Source organism: Stegastes partitus, unplaced genomic scaffold (genome assembly GCF_000690725.1).
Source record: "Stegastes partitus isolate 25-593 unplaced genomic scaffold, Stegastes_partitus-1.0.2 Scaffold1202, whole genome shotgun sequence".
NCBI lineage: Eukaryota > Metazoa > Chordata > Actinopteri > Pomacentridae > Stegastes > Stegastes partitus.
In genome coordinates this window covers 173,314-186,509 of record NW_007578933.1, presented here as the reverse complement: position 1 = coordinate 186,509, position 13,196 = coordinate 173,314, and the positions used below count along the sequence as shown (strand labels likewise).

General features: G+C 42.1%; 1 protein-coding gene across 1 annotated transcript in view; it reads left to right on the top strand.

The window, feature by feature from the left end:
- Positions 1-13,196, top strand: part of LOC103368769 (CUB and sushi domain-containing protein 1) — a gene marked incomplete at its 5' end in the record, with an annotated part of 122,606 nt that overhangs the window by 38,440 nt on the left and 70,970 nt on the right. The window contains 7 exons of the mRNA XM_008297239.1: positions 5,901-6,017; positions 6,102-6,215; positions 8,196-8,291; positions 8,460-8,663; positions 9,853-9,977; positions 10,096-10,192; positions 11,216-11,320. Coding sequence (XP_008295461.1) covers positions 5,901-6,017; positions 6,102-6,215; positions 8,196-8,291; positions 8,460-8,663; positions 9,853-9,977; positions 10,096-10,192; positions 11,216-11,320 — 858 coding nt within the window. The remainder of the gene's footprint in view (positions 1-5,900; positions 6,018-6,101; positions 6,216-8,195; positions 8,292-8,459; positions 8,664-9,852; positions 9,978-10,095; positions 10,193-11,215; positions 11,321-13,196) is intronic.

Genomic DNA, 13,196 nt, shown 5'->3' with positions numbered 1-13,196 from the left:
GTGTGTGAGAGAGAGAGAGAGAGAGAGAGAGAGAGAGAGGGTGTGAGTGATCAAAGCACGTGTGTGAAGGCTTTTGATAAGGCTGACACCTGAGCCTAGAGCAGCACCACTGGGGGATTGTGGGTAGATCAAGACAAGACCTCTAGACCTGAGGGTTTGAATGCAACAGCACAACAAAAATCAATGCAGAAAATATCAATCAATATCAGCGCGCAAGTTCACAAAAAAAGGAAAGAATGAGGGTGATTACTATGACGCTTTAGGAAACAGGAAGAAAGTAGAGAGGGATAAGACCGGGGAGGAGGAGGATGAGTGGGCGGGAGTACAACAACTGTCGAGCAAAGAAGCAGAAACCAAGTTTTGCTGTATTTTTTTTTTTTTATTCTTGGCATGTAAATCGGTTTTACTGAGCAAGCTTTAGCTCAGAATACGGGCCCAGTCTTAATGTCCACACTCGTGGTCTCATAGACTTTGACATATGTTACAGATAAGTCCTCAAGGGCTCAGGGCTGTCCCACTGTGAAATCGGAAAGTGCTTGAGGGCTCTCTAGTGGACTTTTTGAGCCCTTTATACACAGTTTCCACAAGACTGAAATGCTGAAGTCTTTGCTTGAGGGAATTACCCTCAAGGGGATGTTCAAGGGGATGCTGAAAATCCTCCAAAAGAAAAAGACGGGGGGAAGAAAAAAAAAAAAAAAAACATGGACGGAGCTAATAACTAATAACATTTATGCTAATGTTACACCATATTTTAAACATGAGCATCAGTCAGTTTTTATGAAACCGCCCATAAAATCACATTATCACATCTCAGAGCCACAGACAGACCTCTGACCCGGGCAGCATATTAATTCATAAAGTGCTGTCCCATTTCTCATACAGCACTTTCAACCTTTGCACCCACATGCTCTCACATTTTCAACAGGCACAGAGGTGGTGATAATTAAGGTCCGTTAGGGATCACAGCTGATACCGCGGCTGGACGCTGGGACTGAGACCCAGAGGTGCACACGATAGCAACCAAAACAAGTCAAGAAGAGCAAAGGCTAGATAAGGTGCGAACAGAAGGGATAAGTGCGCACAAGCGAGCGTGGTGGTGTGTGTTGGGGAAGATGACATTGACAGATGCGCTTGTTGCCGCTGTTTTCAACACACACACGTTCAGGCACACTTACGTAAATGTCACTGACCTCTGGTGGTCTAACCTGCGGTATAAATGTGCACACACCCACAAACTGTTCGGGCTAAGCTTTGTAACTCTCTTGGGGGTGCTGAAGATGGATCAAGCTACTGTTAGGTCTGTTTCTCTTGGGTCGTGCATTGGTAGTATGGATTAATAGGCTTTTTGAAATTGCATTACGCTGATACAGGAAATCCCACACTGTGCTCGAGCTCAGCAGCACATAAATTCAGTCGCTGAAGTTTTTATCCTGCTGGGTTATTGTCAAGAGGAATTAACTACTCTGAAGAGGGCGCAGAAGAACTTCTGTCTCGGTTGTAAAGAAACATGTGCCGTGATGTTATAGTACTTTCCCACGTTGTTATTCAAGTTTTTAAAGAACCCCTCCGGTGTGAAAAAGTTTTTTTTTTTTTTTTTAAACCTTGCTAATGGTGTTATTTATATGCTAGAAGACGCATAATGAGTGAAATAAGCAATCATGGCCATGCCTGGGAGTTTTCAGGTTGAAACCTTGGTGAATTTAAAGAGCCAGCGTTTCATACATAAGAAACATATGGCGCTAATGCAGTCAGCTTGCCGGGTGGGGCTTTCCGAATCATTATTCTTCTTTAAATTGGGGTTCGGTCTCAACATATATGGCTGAATTGCTCCAATATTACAACTTGATAATGTGTAGTGTAGAATGTTTGTGCAGCGTTGGAGCAGATTCACAAGTGAGCTGGTGTGCTCAAGCTGCAGCGAGTGGGGAGGGATGTGTGGAGAGTGAGGCAGGGACACCGTAGTACTACACATTCTAGAGGAAACAATACTTTTAAGCCATTTTGAGGCATGATTGGATTATCTCTCCATTATCTATACACCGCTTAATCCTCACTAGGGTCATGGGGGGCTGGAGTCTATCCCAGCTGACTCAGGGTGAAGGCAGGTTCACCTGGACAGGTCACCAGTCAATCACAGGGCCACACTTAGAGACAGACAACCAAGCACACTCACATTCACACCTATGGACAATTTAGAATCACCAATTAACCTCAGCATGTTTTTGGAAGCCGGAGAACCCGGAGAGAACCCACGCTGCACGAGGAGAACATGGAGACTCTAAGCAGAAAGATCCCAGTGTCCTCACCGGGACGCGAACTGGCAACCTTCTTGCTGCGAGGCATCAGTGCTACCAACTGCTCCACCTTGCAGCATGATTGGATTACTTTCAGTGAAAAAAAACTAATTAAACATTAACTGATGATTTGTTACAGGTTAAATCAATAACTGGAGAGGGGCTTTGATGTGATATATGTAGCTACCAGACACTACTGTTGCATAATACTTACTGCTTTGTATTGCCACGGGATTTGTTTTTTTCTTTTACACATTAACGTGTGCTTTTTTCCCCTGAGCCATCCACAGTTTGCCATCTGTCAAACAGGAACCTCACTTCCCCTTTCATATGTGTTTTATTAATTCTATGTAAAGAATTAGAAGATAACAACTGCAAAAACAAGCCTATAATACACTCTGCAAGCTGTGTCTTTAGTGTGACGTTTTCTGTGATGCCGGACACGGTCCACAATCCAAAACTTTCATATCAGGTGAGAGGTCATACTCATAAAGCCATTCAGCGAAGCAGATGTGGAGCAGACAAAAGGTCACAAACTAGGAACAGGCAAAAACTCTAAAACACAGATGCAGATATCCACCAGCGGAGTAAACAATGGAGACTGGGACCAGGCAAGAGGCAAAAAGTAGGAAAGAAAAACAGGCAAAAATCCAGGAAAATAGGCAAAAGGTCATACACGAGGAAACACACTAGAAACAGAGCAACACAAGAAAACACCGGAAAGCTCACCTACAGGGAGCACAAAGACAATCTGGCAAATGGATGGCGGAGCCCTGGAGGTACGGATGTGAAGGGGCTAATTGAATAATTAGATAATTAGACTAACAATTAGACCGAGATACATCACGTAAAATATTTTCCAAATGAAACAGGGAGTTAAGTAAGAAGGGTTCATGACAAAAAAACAATCCCAAACCACCGTACCTTTGTGAATATAATTTGCATCCTCACAAACAAATACGCAGACAGACATCAAAAGCACTATACTGCCAAATTATATAACAACGCTGTGGAGTCACCAGGGCCCAGATGACATTTGGGGACATAAATTTTCTGCTAAACTAAACAACTTTTGAGCCAAATGTACTACGTTGGATTTATTTATTTATTTGTTTCCCCCCTCTTTTTCCCAAAAAAATGCATAAGAATAACAGATTAGGGGAGTGATATGGTCGCCAGATTTGAGTGCAATGGGCAGAGCTCCCAGCATCAAATAAAAAAAAACAAAAATCAAAAGAGATATGAATAAAATGCGAGTGCTTCATTGCAACATGATGTCTCTTTATAACTGAAACAACAAAGCGGATGAAACTGTGTGGGCACCAATGCCAGAAATGTTGCGTGTTATATTGTTACCTTAGTTCTGCAACAGTAGCTCCAATCTAGTGATAGGACACAGATTTATGTGTGTGTGTGTGTGTGTGTTGTTTCATCTTTGTAGCCTACAAGCTGATTTAAGTGGAACAATGGCAATGAGGTTCAAATTCTGGCCTTCAGTTTTAAGGGTATTTGATGGTGTTGACATCCATTTTTAGTGCGTCTAGTTTTCTGATTTTAGGACAGTGCAGCAGGACAGCGATCCTTACGTACGCTCAGGGCAGAGCAAAATGCTTCTCTCGCCAGCTCAGTCATCTGACCTCAGTTCAAATGATCATACTTGGACGGAAGCAAACATTAAATATACCTGGCCGGAGTTCAGGCCTGGCAGAGCGTCACTGGGGAGGATACCAAGTGTATGCTGATATCTGTGGGCTTTAGATGTAAGTCGGATATTATTTTTTTATTTTAACCTTTATTTATTCAGCTGAGCCGAGCTGGCTTTTTCAGCAGCGCCGCGATCACGCTCACACACAGTTGCACATGTTCGCACCTGGAAGCTGCCCAGAAAATCCACAGTTTGATCTGCTGGCCACAGAGAAGTTCCACTGGAGCAGCTGAGGGTTAAAGGCTTTGCTCGGTGATAATAATGCGGGAGGGGCAAGTGTTTCTTTCACTTTCTCCACCTGGATTTATCCTGCCGGTCTGGAGATTTAATGAAAAAGTATATGTGATATATAAAAAAAAAAAAAAAAGAAAGAAATTGGGGAATGAGATTTAGAAATTGCTGCAGTGCGGTATGAGTGTACACTCCCTCAAATATAAACTGAATGTCAACAGTATGCGCTGGGTGAGAGAGCAGGTTCAGGTCTGTCTTGGGACCAACACCTATAGAAAAGACAAATGTTCACAGCCACCGTCATGGCAATGGACAATTCAGTTTTCAAATGAATCTAAACTGCACAATCCAGCGGTTGGCACGACGGTGAGAGTATTAACTACTGAGCTGTAGATTAGCATCTGGTTTATTACTAAGACAACAGATTATTGCGTAGAAACTGATGAGGTCCGTCTATGAGGCGCATTTTGTGTGGAGTCGACAAAAGATGCAGATCAGGGTTAGTCTACGATCAGTGTGGTCACAGCAAGATAAATCGAACTTACCAGGGGTAGAGCTGATAAATATCATTGATGAATTACATTTCTAATCTTACTTTATTGTAGGATTCGTAAAATGTATTCAGTAGAAACTGTTAATAAATCTTGAGGAACACAAAAGTGGTGCATTTTGAAAAAATATGTATCAGGTGCAGCAGGATCACTGATCAAAACAAAACACTGATATATAACATATATCTGAACAGTAGAGTTATACGTGTGTAATTATTGACAAAAACTTTTCTGAATACTAAAACCCAATGGCAACGGACTATTACGTGTATGAAGTGCTGAACTTCATTCATGCAAATCTGCAAGGCTGCAAGACTTAGACAATGTTGTACGAAGCAGAATTTCAGGCCTGAATCATCTCTAAACGTGACTCACACCATCTCACATGACAACTAAACGTCAAGTTGTATAAGTTGCATGTTAGTAGCTATTAGCATCCTAGTATAGATTAAAGAGAAACTAATTAATTTTGGATTTGGCATTTTGACCATACAACTATCTCTAAAATCTAAATGCTCCTTAGCTTCCCGGCTAGCTGCAGCCACATGCATGTTTGTAATTGTCAAAAAAAAAAAGTGCAATCGCAACAATGCATTAGTAGCTCATTAAGGTGAGTTCTGTTAATGCTCTCTTTGTTTTGGTTTTATTATAATGTGTTAATTCTTATTTTTTTAAATGAATTCCTCCCTGCTCACCTTTAGCTCGTGTGCTCACCCACTGCCTGCTTTAGCGCCCGTCAAAAACACTCACGTTTAAAATTAATTCAGTGTCTTCCCATTGCAACCTCAGTAAATCTGCATAAATCTACACCTACTCTTTAAAAGTGATTAATTAACAATTAAGACCGGGAGATCAGCTCTATACCATCCTGTCATTTGCACAGTCTTTTAAGTAAATATGCACACAGAAGAGAGTGACAATGATTTTATAGAGGATGCACTTTAGTAAATAGACACAGTGTCCTTCCAGACTAATGAGTCTATTTGATAAATAACGCATAAGCAATACCTAAAACACGGCGTATGAATTTGCTTTTGTGCTCAAGGTGTGAAATATGTGACTTTATCTTAAAAGTGTTTGAATGGAAAACTAATAATAATAATGTCTTTCTGTCTCCAGCTCCATGCGGAGGACAGTATGGTGGATCTGAGGGAGTCGTTTTGTCTCCAAACTATCCTTTAAACTACACGACAAGACAGTCCTGCTCCTATTACATCACAGTGTCCCCACAGTTTGGTAAGTTCATGCACGTCGGTAACGATTGTTGAGATGAACACACTAACTTGCCTAACATATCTTTATCTGTGTGTTTTTTTTTAGTGGTGTTTGGTCAGTTTGCTGTTTTCCAGACAGCCATGAATGACTCAGTGGAGCTGTTTGATGGAGCCAATGACAACGCCCGATTGCTCAGCTCCCTGGCCGGTTCACACTCAGGTGAGCCTGTTGTCAGACACAATGCGTTTCGGTTATGCTGTCGTCAAGGAAGCAGCTGTCTGATTGTTTTTTTTTCCCCCGCTTACTAAGACTAAGATTGACGTATTTTTTTTAAAAGCTGCCATTCAGCCTTAATGCGTTTCCCCCGTTTTCCTTCTTTTTGCACTCCTGAGCACATTCTTGAAAGAGGAAAAAATACGAAATCGTCTGTAAGAAAGCAGCTCTGGGGGGCTGTAGAACACAGCACCAGTGGTCGTTATCACAATTTATCTGACAATGATGTATTTGGTGAAAATCCATTATGGGTTATCTTTACAAGAGGAAATCAGCAGTGGAAAGCGTCTCACTGGGGCCATACAATATACAGTAGCGCTGATACTCCTTAACACAATCCTCCACGGGTTTCCTTATCCCACAACTTTGAGTCATCCCGGCGACGTTTTGAGTCACTGCACAGCAGAGCGCTCGGTGAGGATGGAGATTGAAAAATGTGGCAAAAATTGACGCAGGTGGCACGGCAAGAAGAACGAAACGTGTAGAAATATTGATTAACGCAGTCGCTGGCGAACTGTGATGCCGTTGCCTCAGAGTTTCACTTTAGTGCGAGTTTCGTGTATCATGGCCAGGGGGCATGCTGCGGGGAAATCCCCCTGGAATTGACATTTAGTTTCTTTCTGTAGAAATCAGGGCTTTTTAAATATTTCCTCTGTTATGTTGGTTCCGTTTTATGCTTGTAGATTTTACCAGGGAGGAAAAAAATGTTTAATAAAGGATAAGACTACATCTGCCGGTAACACTGTCAGGTGTAGTCAGCGCTGGAACACTGGATGATATTAACATCAATCAAATTGAGAAAACACAAACATATGCAGATAGATATGGGAGTTCCCCTGAGAATGTGTATTTATTTTTAACACTACAGCCTGTGCTTTTATGCGCCTTCTTTTTTTTTTTTTTTTTCTTTTAGTGAGTGTGAGTGAGCTTGTTTCAACACACGACATGACAGTTCTTGTCGGCTAGATGTAGCTGCACATTAGGCAATTTTTTTTTCTTCCCAACTACTTTAGTTCATGGGAAAGAGGCCAGTTTATATAATGTAGAATGGGTGGCTTATTCCTTAAAGTTCATTTGGGTTTGAATTCCCCCCTTTGGGCTTAAAAAGACTGAAAACACACCAGGCTTTACAAAATAATGTTATCCGCATCATTACCCTATCACACACGCACACGCACACACACACTCTCTCACACACACACACACACACACACACGCGCACACACACACACACATACAGCAGCAACAGCAGCAGCAGCAGCAAACAGCTTTGTAACACGTTGTTCCACCTAACTAATTGATTATCCAGACACACAAACATATTAGCACACATGCACCAAACTTACACATACACACACACACACACACACACACACACACACACACACATCCCAGCGCAGCTAATGATGGTTCTAAATGTCAGCCACACCAGGCCATGTTTTTCTCATTTATCATTGTTACTTCGTTTGCCTGTGTATATGTGTGCACATAAATCTCTGTTTCTATGTGCCAGTGAGTTGCTGTGTATGTGTGTGTGTGTGTGTGTGTGTGTGTTTTTTTTATTGCATTTTCATTCTCGTGAGGCCCACATTTCACCACAAGGGGAACATGAAGGAAAAACTCAACTAAATGCTAAATTATGAATTTAAACCACACGACAGCTCTGTGGACACTCACCATACAGTTAAACGTATGTTTGCTTGTGTACATGTGTGTTCATATGAAACTGTGGGTTGTTGTTGCTGCTGTGGTCTTCTCAGGCCTCAGGTTCCTGCAGTTTTGTGTGGAAAAAAAAAAAAAAGAGAGAGAGTCAATTGCTGTGTGATTTCGGGAGAGAAGGTTAAGTTGTTTTTTAGCATTAGCATTTATTTCAAAATGATTATATCTGTGTGTGCATGTGTGTTTGTGTGTAATTGTTTGTCCCAGGAGAGACATTGCCACTGGCAACTTCCAATCAGATCATGCTCCGGTTCAATGCTAAGAGTGGTCAGTCGGCTAGAGGCTTTCACTTCGTCTACCAAGGTAACTCGTTGTTTTTGACTCTCTATCGTTCTCTTTTCTCACATCCTCACACTTCCGCACAACAGGCTATATTCGATGCAACTTTAAGATCGAAGTCTGTCTCCTGACCTGGTTCTGTTTTTCTTTCCTTCTTCTTCTTGTGTTACTTAATTTCTGCTATGATTGCAGCTGTGCCTCGGACCAGCGACAGTCAGTGCAGTTCAGTGCCGGAGCCTCGGTATGGCAGGCGGATCGGTTCAGAGTTCTCAGCGGGCTCTGTGGTTCGGTTTGAGTGCAGTCCAGGCTATCTGCTGAAGGGATCCAGTGCAATTCGGTGCCAGTCTGTACCAGGTGCTCTGGCACAGTGGAACGCAACAACACCAACCTGTATAGGTAAGGCCAGTGACCCTGAAATGCATAAAGACCCGGCTAACTTGTGCAGCTCCACGGTAAAGAGAATTAATTTGTAATTGGAATAGCAGATACCATCAGTTCTTCTCCACTGTGGTGATCACTCTTCTGCACAACCGCAATAAGAACAAATACTTTAAAAAGTCCACCAAGACTTTTTTTGAGAAATAAACTGCAAAATCACAAATTGTAACACATAATACACTGCCATTGTTATTTTCATGCAGAGATATTTGCACATATAAGGACCCCAAACATCACAGAGTCTAACCTAATGTTCAGACAAGCTGGGGAAAAATTATTATATTTTAAAATGTATATTTTAAGCCCAAGTCTTGTCTTCCAGATAGAATTATGTCGTATATCTAAATGCCACATGACAACAACAAACGACCAAAGGGCTTGTCGAGATAAGACATTCCCCCCCAGCATGACGATGGACGTTACCGAGCCAGTCATCTCGAGAGCAGGCTGGGAGCTGCCAAGATGACTGGGCGATCACCCAGCACACAGGTCTTCAGAGCTTTAAAATGTTTCTTTTAGAGATCTGAGAACCTGCACGCTGGGTGCAGATTTGAATAGGTATTCATTACATATCTGGATAACTGGGAATCTAAATGGTTCCTTTCTTGCTTGAAAAAAAAATATCATAAATTAATAAAGTGATAAAATAAAAACAGCCCTGAGATGAAAACAACAGCATCACCGCTCCTTGACATGAAATGCATTCTGGGATATTTATGATAATAACCTATACTTATACTTGGCTAATGATATTTCAGGTTTGCAGGAGTACAGATGAGAAAGCAGATGGAAAAAAAAAAAGGCCTTAAATAATGAGTCTTTTCTGTGAGCCACCCTGTACTATTTAATGAGAGTGATTGAGAGTAGGGATTTGACATTAATTCAACAAACTAAATGTATGCCTGTGTGAAATCTCTCTCTGCTGAGAGCTAGCATTTTGCAAACAGCTTCAACTGTCACCTCAGTTTATACCATAAATAATGTTTGTTAACATGTTTCCTCTCCGCGGCTCCCTGTAGTGGTAATTTGAATACCATATTGTTTGTCTCCGGGCATGCCCAGCCTTAATCCAACATCCTGTCCTATCTGTTAGCTATTTAGTTAATAAATCTTGCCAAGAAATCTATATTTTATGTCTTCATCCTAGTTCCCTGCAGTGGCAATTTGACTGAACGTCGTGGCACAATACTGTCTCCTGGCTATCCTGAACCCTACCCAAACAGCCTCAACTGTCTGTGGAGGATCCATGTCAGCGAAGGGGCTGGGATACAGGTACAGATACACGCTTTTATTAAAAAATAAACGGCGCATTGTGTATGCGCTGCTTATGAAGGATGCACATGTTGTCGGAAGCTGTCGTGTTCGTTTATTTTTATTGTTTGCTGTTTAGATCCAAGTGATGACGTTTGCTACGGAGCACAACTGGGACTCTCTGGAGATCTACGATGGAGGAGACATGACAGCTCCTAAATTAGGGTCATTTTCTGGTATGACAATATGCTCACACATTTCCCGAATTGCATAAACTTGTACGCATACACCCAGGCACACAAACACTCTGAAGCCCCGTGATGGATGAGATATGACGGCTCCTAAGCTATAGATACACACAAGAACGCACACATGTAGGTTGACGGACATATGCAGACACACGAACAGGCGCGAGATCTATGATGAATTAGATACGACAGATCCTAAACTATAGATACACACACATACGGCATACACTGGAGAGCGATGATGGATGAGTTGTAATACCAAAAAATATGATATATATCTTAAATAAAGAATAAACGTTTTTAAGACATAGAATTCTTCCAATGCCGAGCAGTCGCTGAGAAGAGTTTCACCACGAGATGGAGGGTGAGGTGGGGTGGGGGGTGGGAGGAAAAAGGAAGAGGGAGAGCACGAAGACAGGCAGGGATAAAGAATGATCTAACCTTTTACAATTTCCCTGCGGAGTTTCCCCTGTGACCTGCCCCAAGCACATACCTGTCACACAGCTATCACACATAAAACATGCCGCCCACAGGGCAACGCACATCCACCCACACACACACACACACACACACGCACACACACAAATGACTGTGCCCTTCTAAAGAACGCACACCAGGGAGCTGCCCACTGTAACCGCAGAGATCTGGTGTTGACCACTGAGCAGCTTCACTGGGGCAGATACGGGCTGCTTCACATAAGGACACTAAAATGCTAGCTGTCCACGGAGGGTGAAAGGTCATTCACCTTCTCCTCGCATAATTTCCCAGCTGCTGTGAAATTTTTTTTGCAGCATCATATGTGTTTAAATATTCCTCTTGTATGTACAGTGTTGTGTAAACTTTAATGCTTTTGTCGTGTCACTGAGTTTGTATTTTGGTCGATGTGAGCCTCCAAAATGCTATTATTATTATTACAACCACTATGAATGTTTAATGTTAACCAGTTTGCAAACCTGACAAGAAAAAGCCATTGACTGCCTCTGTCATGTCTTTATTTATCATCTTTTACAGGAACAACAGCTCCGGCTCTCCTCAACTCCACATCCAATCAGCTCCTCCTGCACTTTCAGAGCGACATTAGTGTGGTTGCAGCAGGCTTTCACCTAGAATACAAGAGTAAGTAAAGGCTTAAAAGATAGACATGCAGATTTACAAAAAGGAATCCTTGCTGATGTGAAACAACCGAGGAGTTATTATAAGGTCCCTTCTTACCAGAAAACTCCCAAATGCACGCACACGCACCATTGCAGCCAAAACTTCGACATCAAATAACAAAAGTCAGTGACCTGAACTGGTACCGCCTGAGAGCAAAACACACACAGCGAGACCCACATGGGAGCGCACACGCATAACACACACCTAGAGGGACGTAAACAGAATCACGCAGACACGGACGCATACGCAGAGCGCCTTTTTGCCTGTGTCATACGTGCACACGGGTCCAAAACGAAGGCGAATATGTACACAGACAAAGGTATAGGCAGAGATATTAGCATCACGCATTCACACACCTGTCAGGGCATGGTTGTGCTTTTCAGTCCTTTGTAGTTGTTTTAGCTTAGAATCACTTCTAGATCAGTGAGCATGTCCCCGTTTGTGAGTTTGTGTTGAGAGTTAGTTTTGGTGTGTGTGTACGTGCATTACCCAGCGTGTAGGTTTGTATATGTGTGTGTAGGTGAGTGAACACATTTGTGGCGAGATGGACTTTTTTTTTTTTTTCTTTTAGCTTTGTGTGTGTCCCGTCACTAGCAATGAAATCCAGAAAGACTGGTCACTTTTATGAACAGTATATTGTGTCTGTGTCTATATTTTTGCTCCACTGTATTTGTGAATGTAGTTACTCTGAGCTTTTATTAGCGAATGCACACAGAGAGTGTAAGTTGTAAAGCGCTACTGGCAGGGGGACAAGAAAAAAAAGCACAAAGATCCTTTATATTGTCTGTATTATTATAAACATCTGTCTGTATTTCTCTATTTAAGTGCAGTGTTTCTTGTTGTACAGCAAAATCATCATAGTACATGCTGTTTTATATTGAAAGAAAGAAAGAATGTTTTTTTTTTTTCTCTCCACAAGATCACCTTGAAAAAAAAATATTCTACATTACTTCACCCTAGGAGCTCTTGCGGGTCTCAGACGATAGTTTTGCTTATCTCAAAATGAGTGCCAACACTTTAATCTGTAGCAGAATTTGTTCCAAGTGTACACTCGAGGTTCGGTACAGGAGGCCTCGCCACAAAGTGGGCTTTCAACTTTTTTCATTAAACACAAAGTTTTGCAGAGATCATTCAACTTACCCATTCAAAAGGTGACAAGAGCAGGCACACGAAAATTACTATTTGCCCTCAGATGATTCTTCATTCTGATCCTCCTCGCAAACACTCTATTATCTGTTGTGCGCTGATCTTTCACCGCGCTGTCTTGTTTTCCGCTGCGTTTCCTGCTACAGACAGGGAAAAACAAACCCTCGTAGCTAAGAATAGCATGTCATCTTTGTTTTTAGATGTTTTTTTTTTGTTTGTTTTTTTTTCCGGCTAATGTGGAAGCCAGCTAATGTGGTAATGTGTGTGAGTAGACCATGTGAATGATTGTGGTGATGATGCTCTTATCATTTCAGGCTGACTAAAGGGCCTTTCTTCTAAAAGGCAGAGTGAGACATCTCTCTCCCGTGTCTGTCCTCACATAAACTGAAACAGAAGTATAGTAAATCCAGTCAGTTAGACTTAAATGCTGACACTGTCTCGTTGTAGTCTAGTGGCCCTAGTGGGGTGGTTTGTGGTACTGTCAGCATTTTACTGAGCATTACTGCGCCCTCATAGCCGAGGAAGAGAGGAAGCAGTGTGCTAGCACACAGAGAGAGAGAAGGATGGTCAGCCAAATGGAATAGTTTCATTGATCAGTTGTCATGACAGCCTGCTGATGCTCTGCCTAATAATACACTCCTCCTGTGTGTGTGTGTGTGTGTGTGTGTGTGTGTGTGTGTGTGTGTGTGTG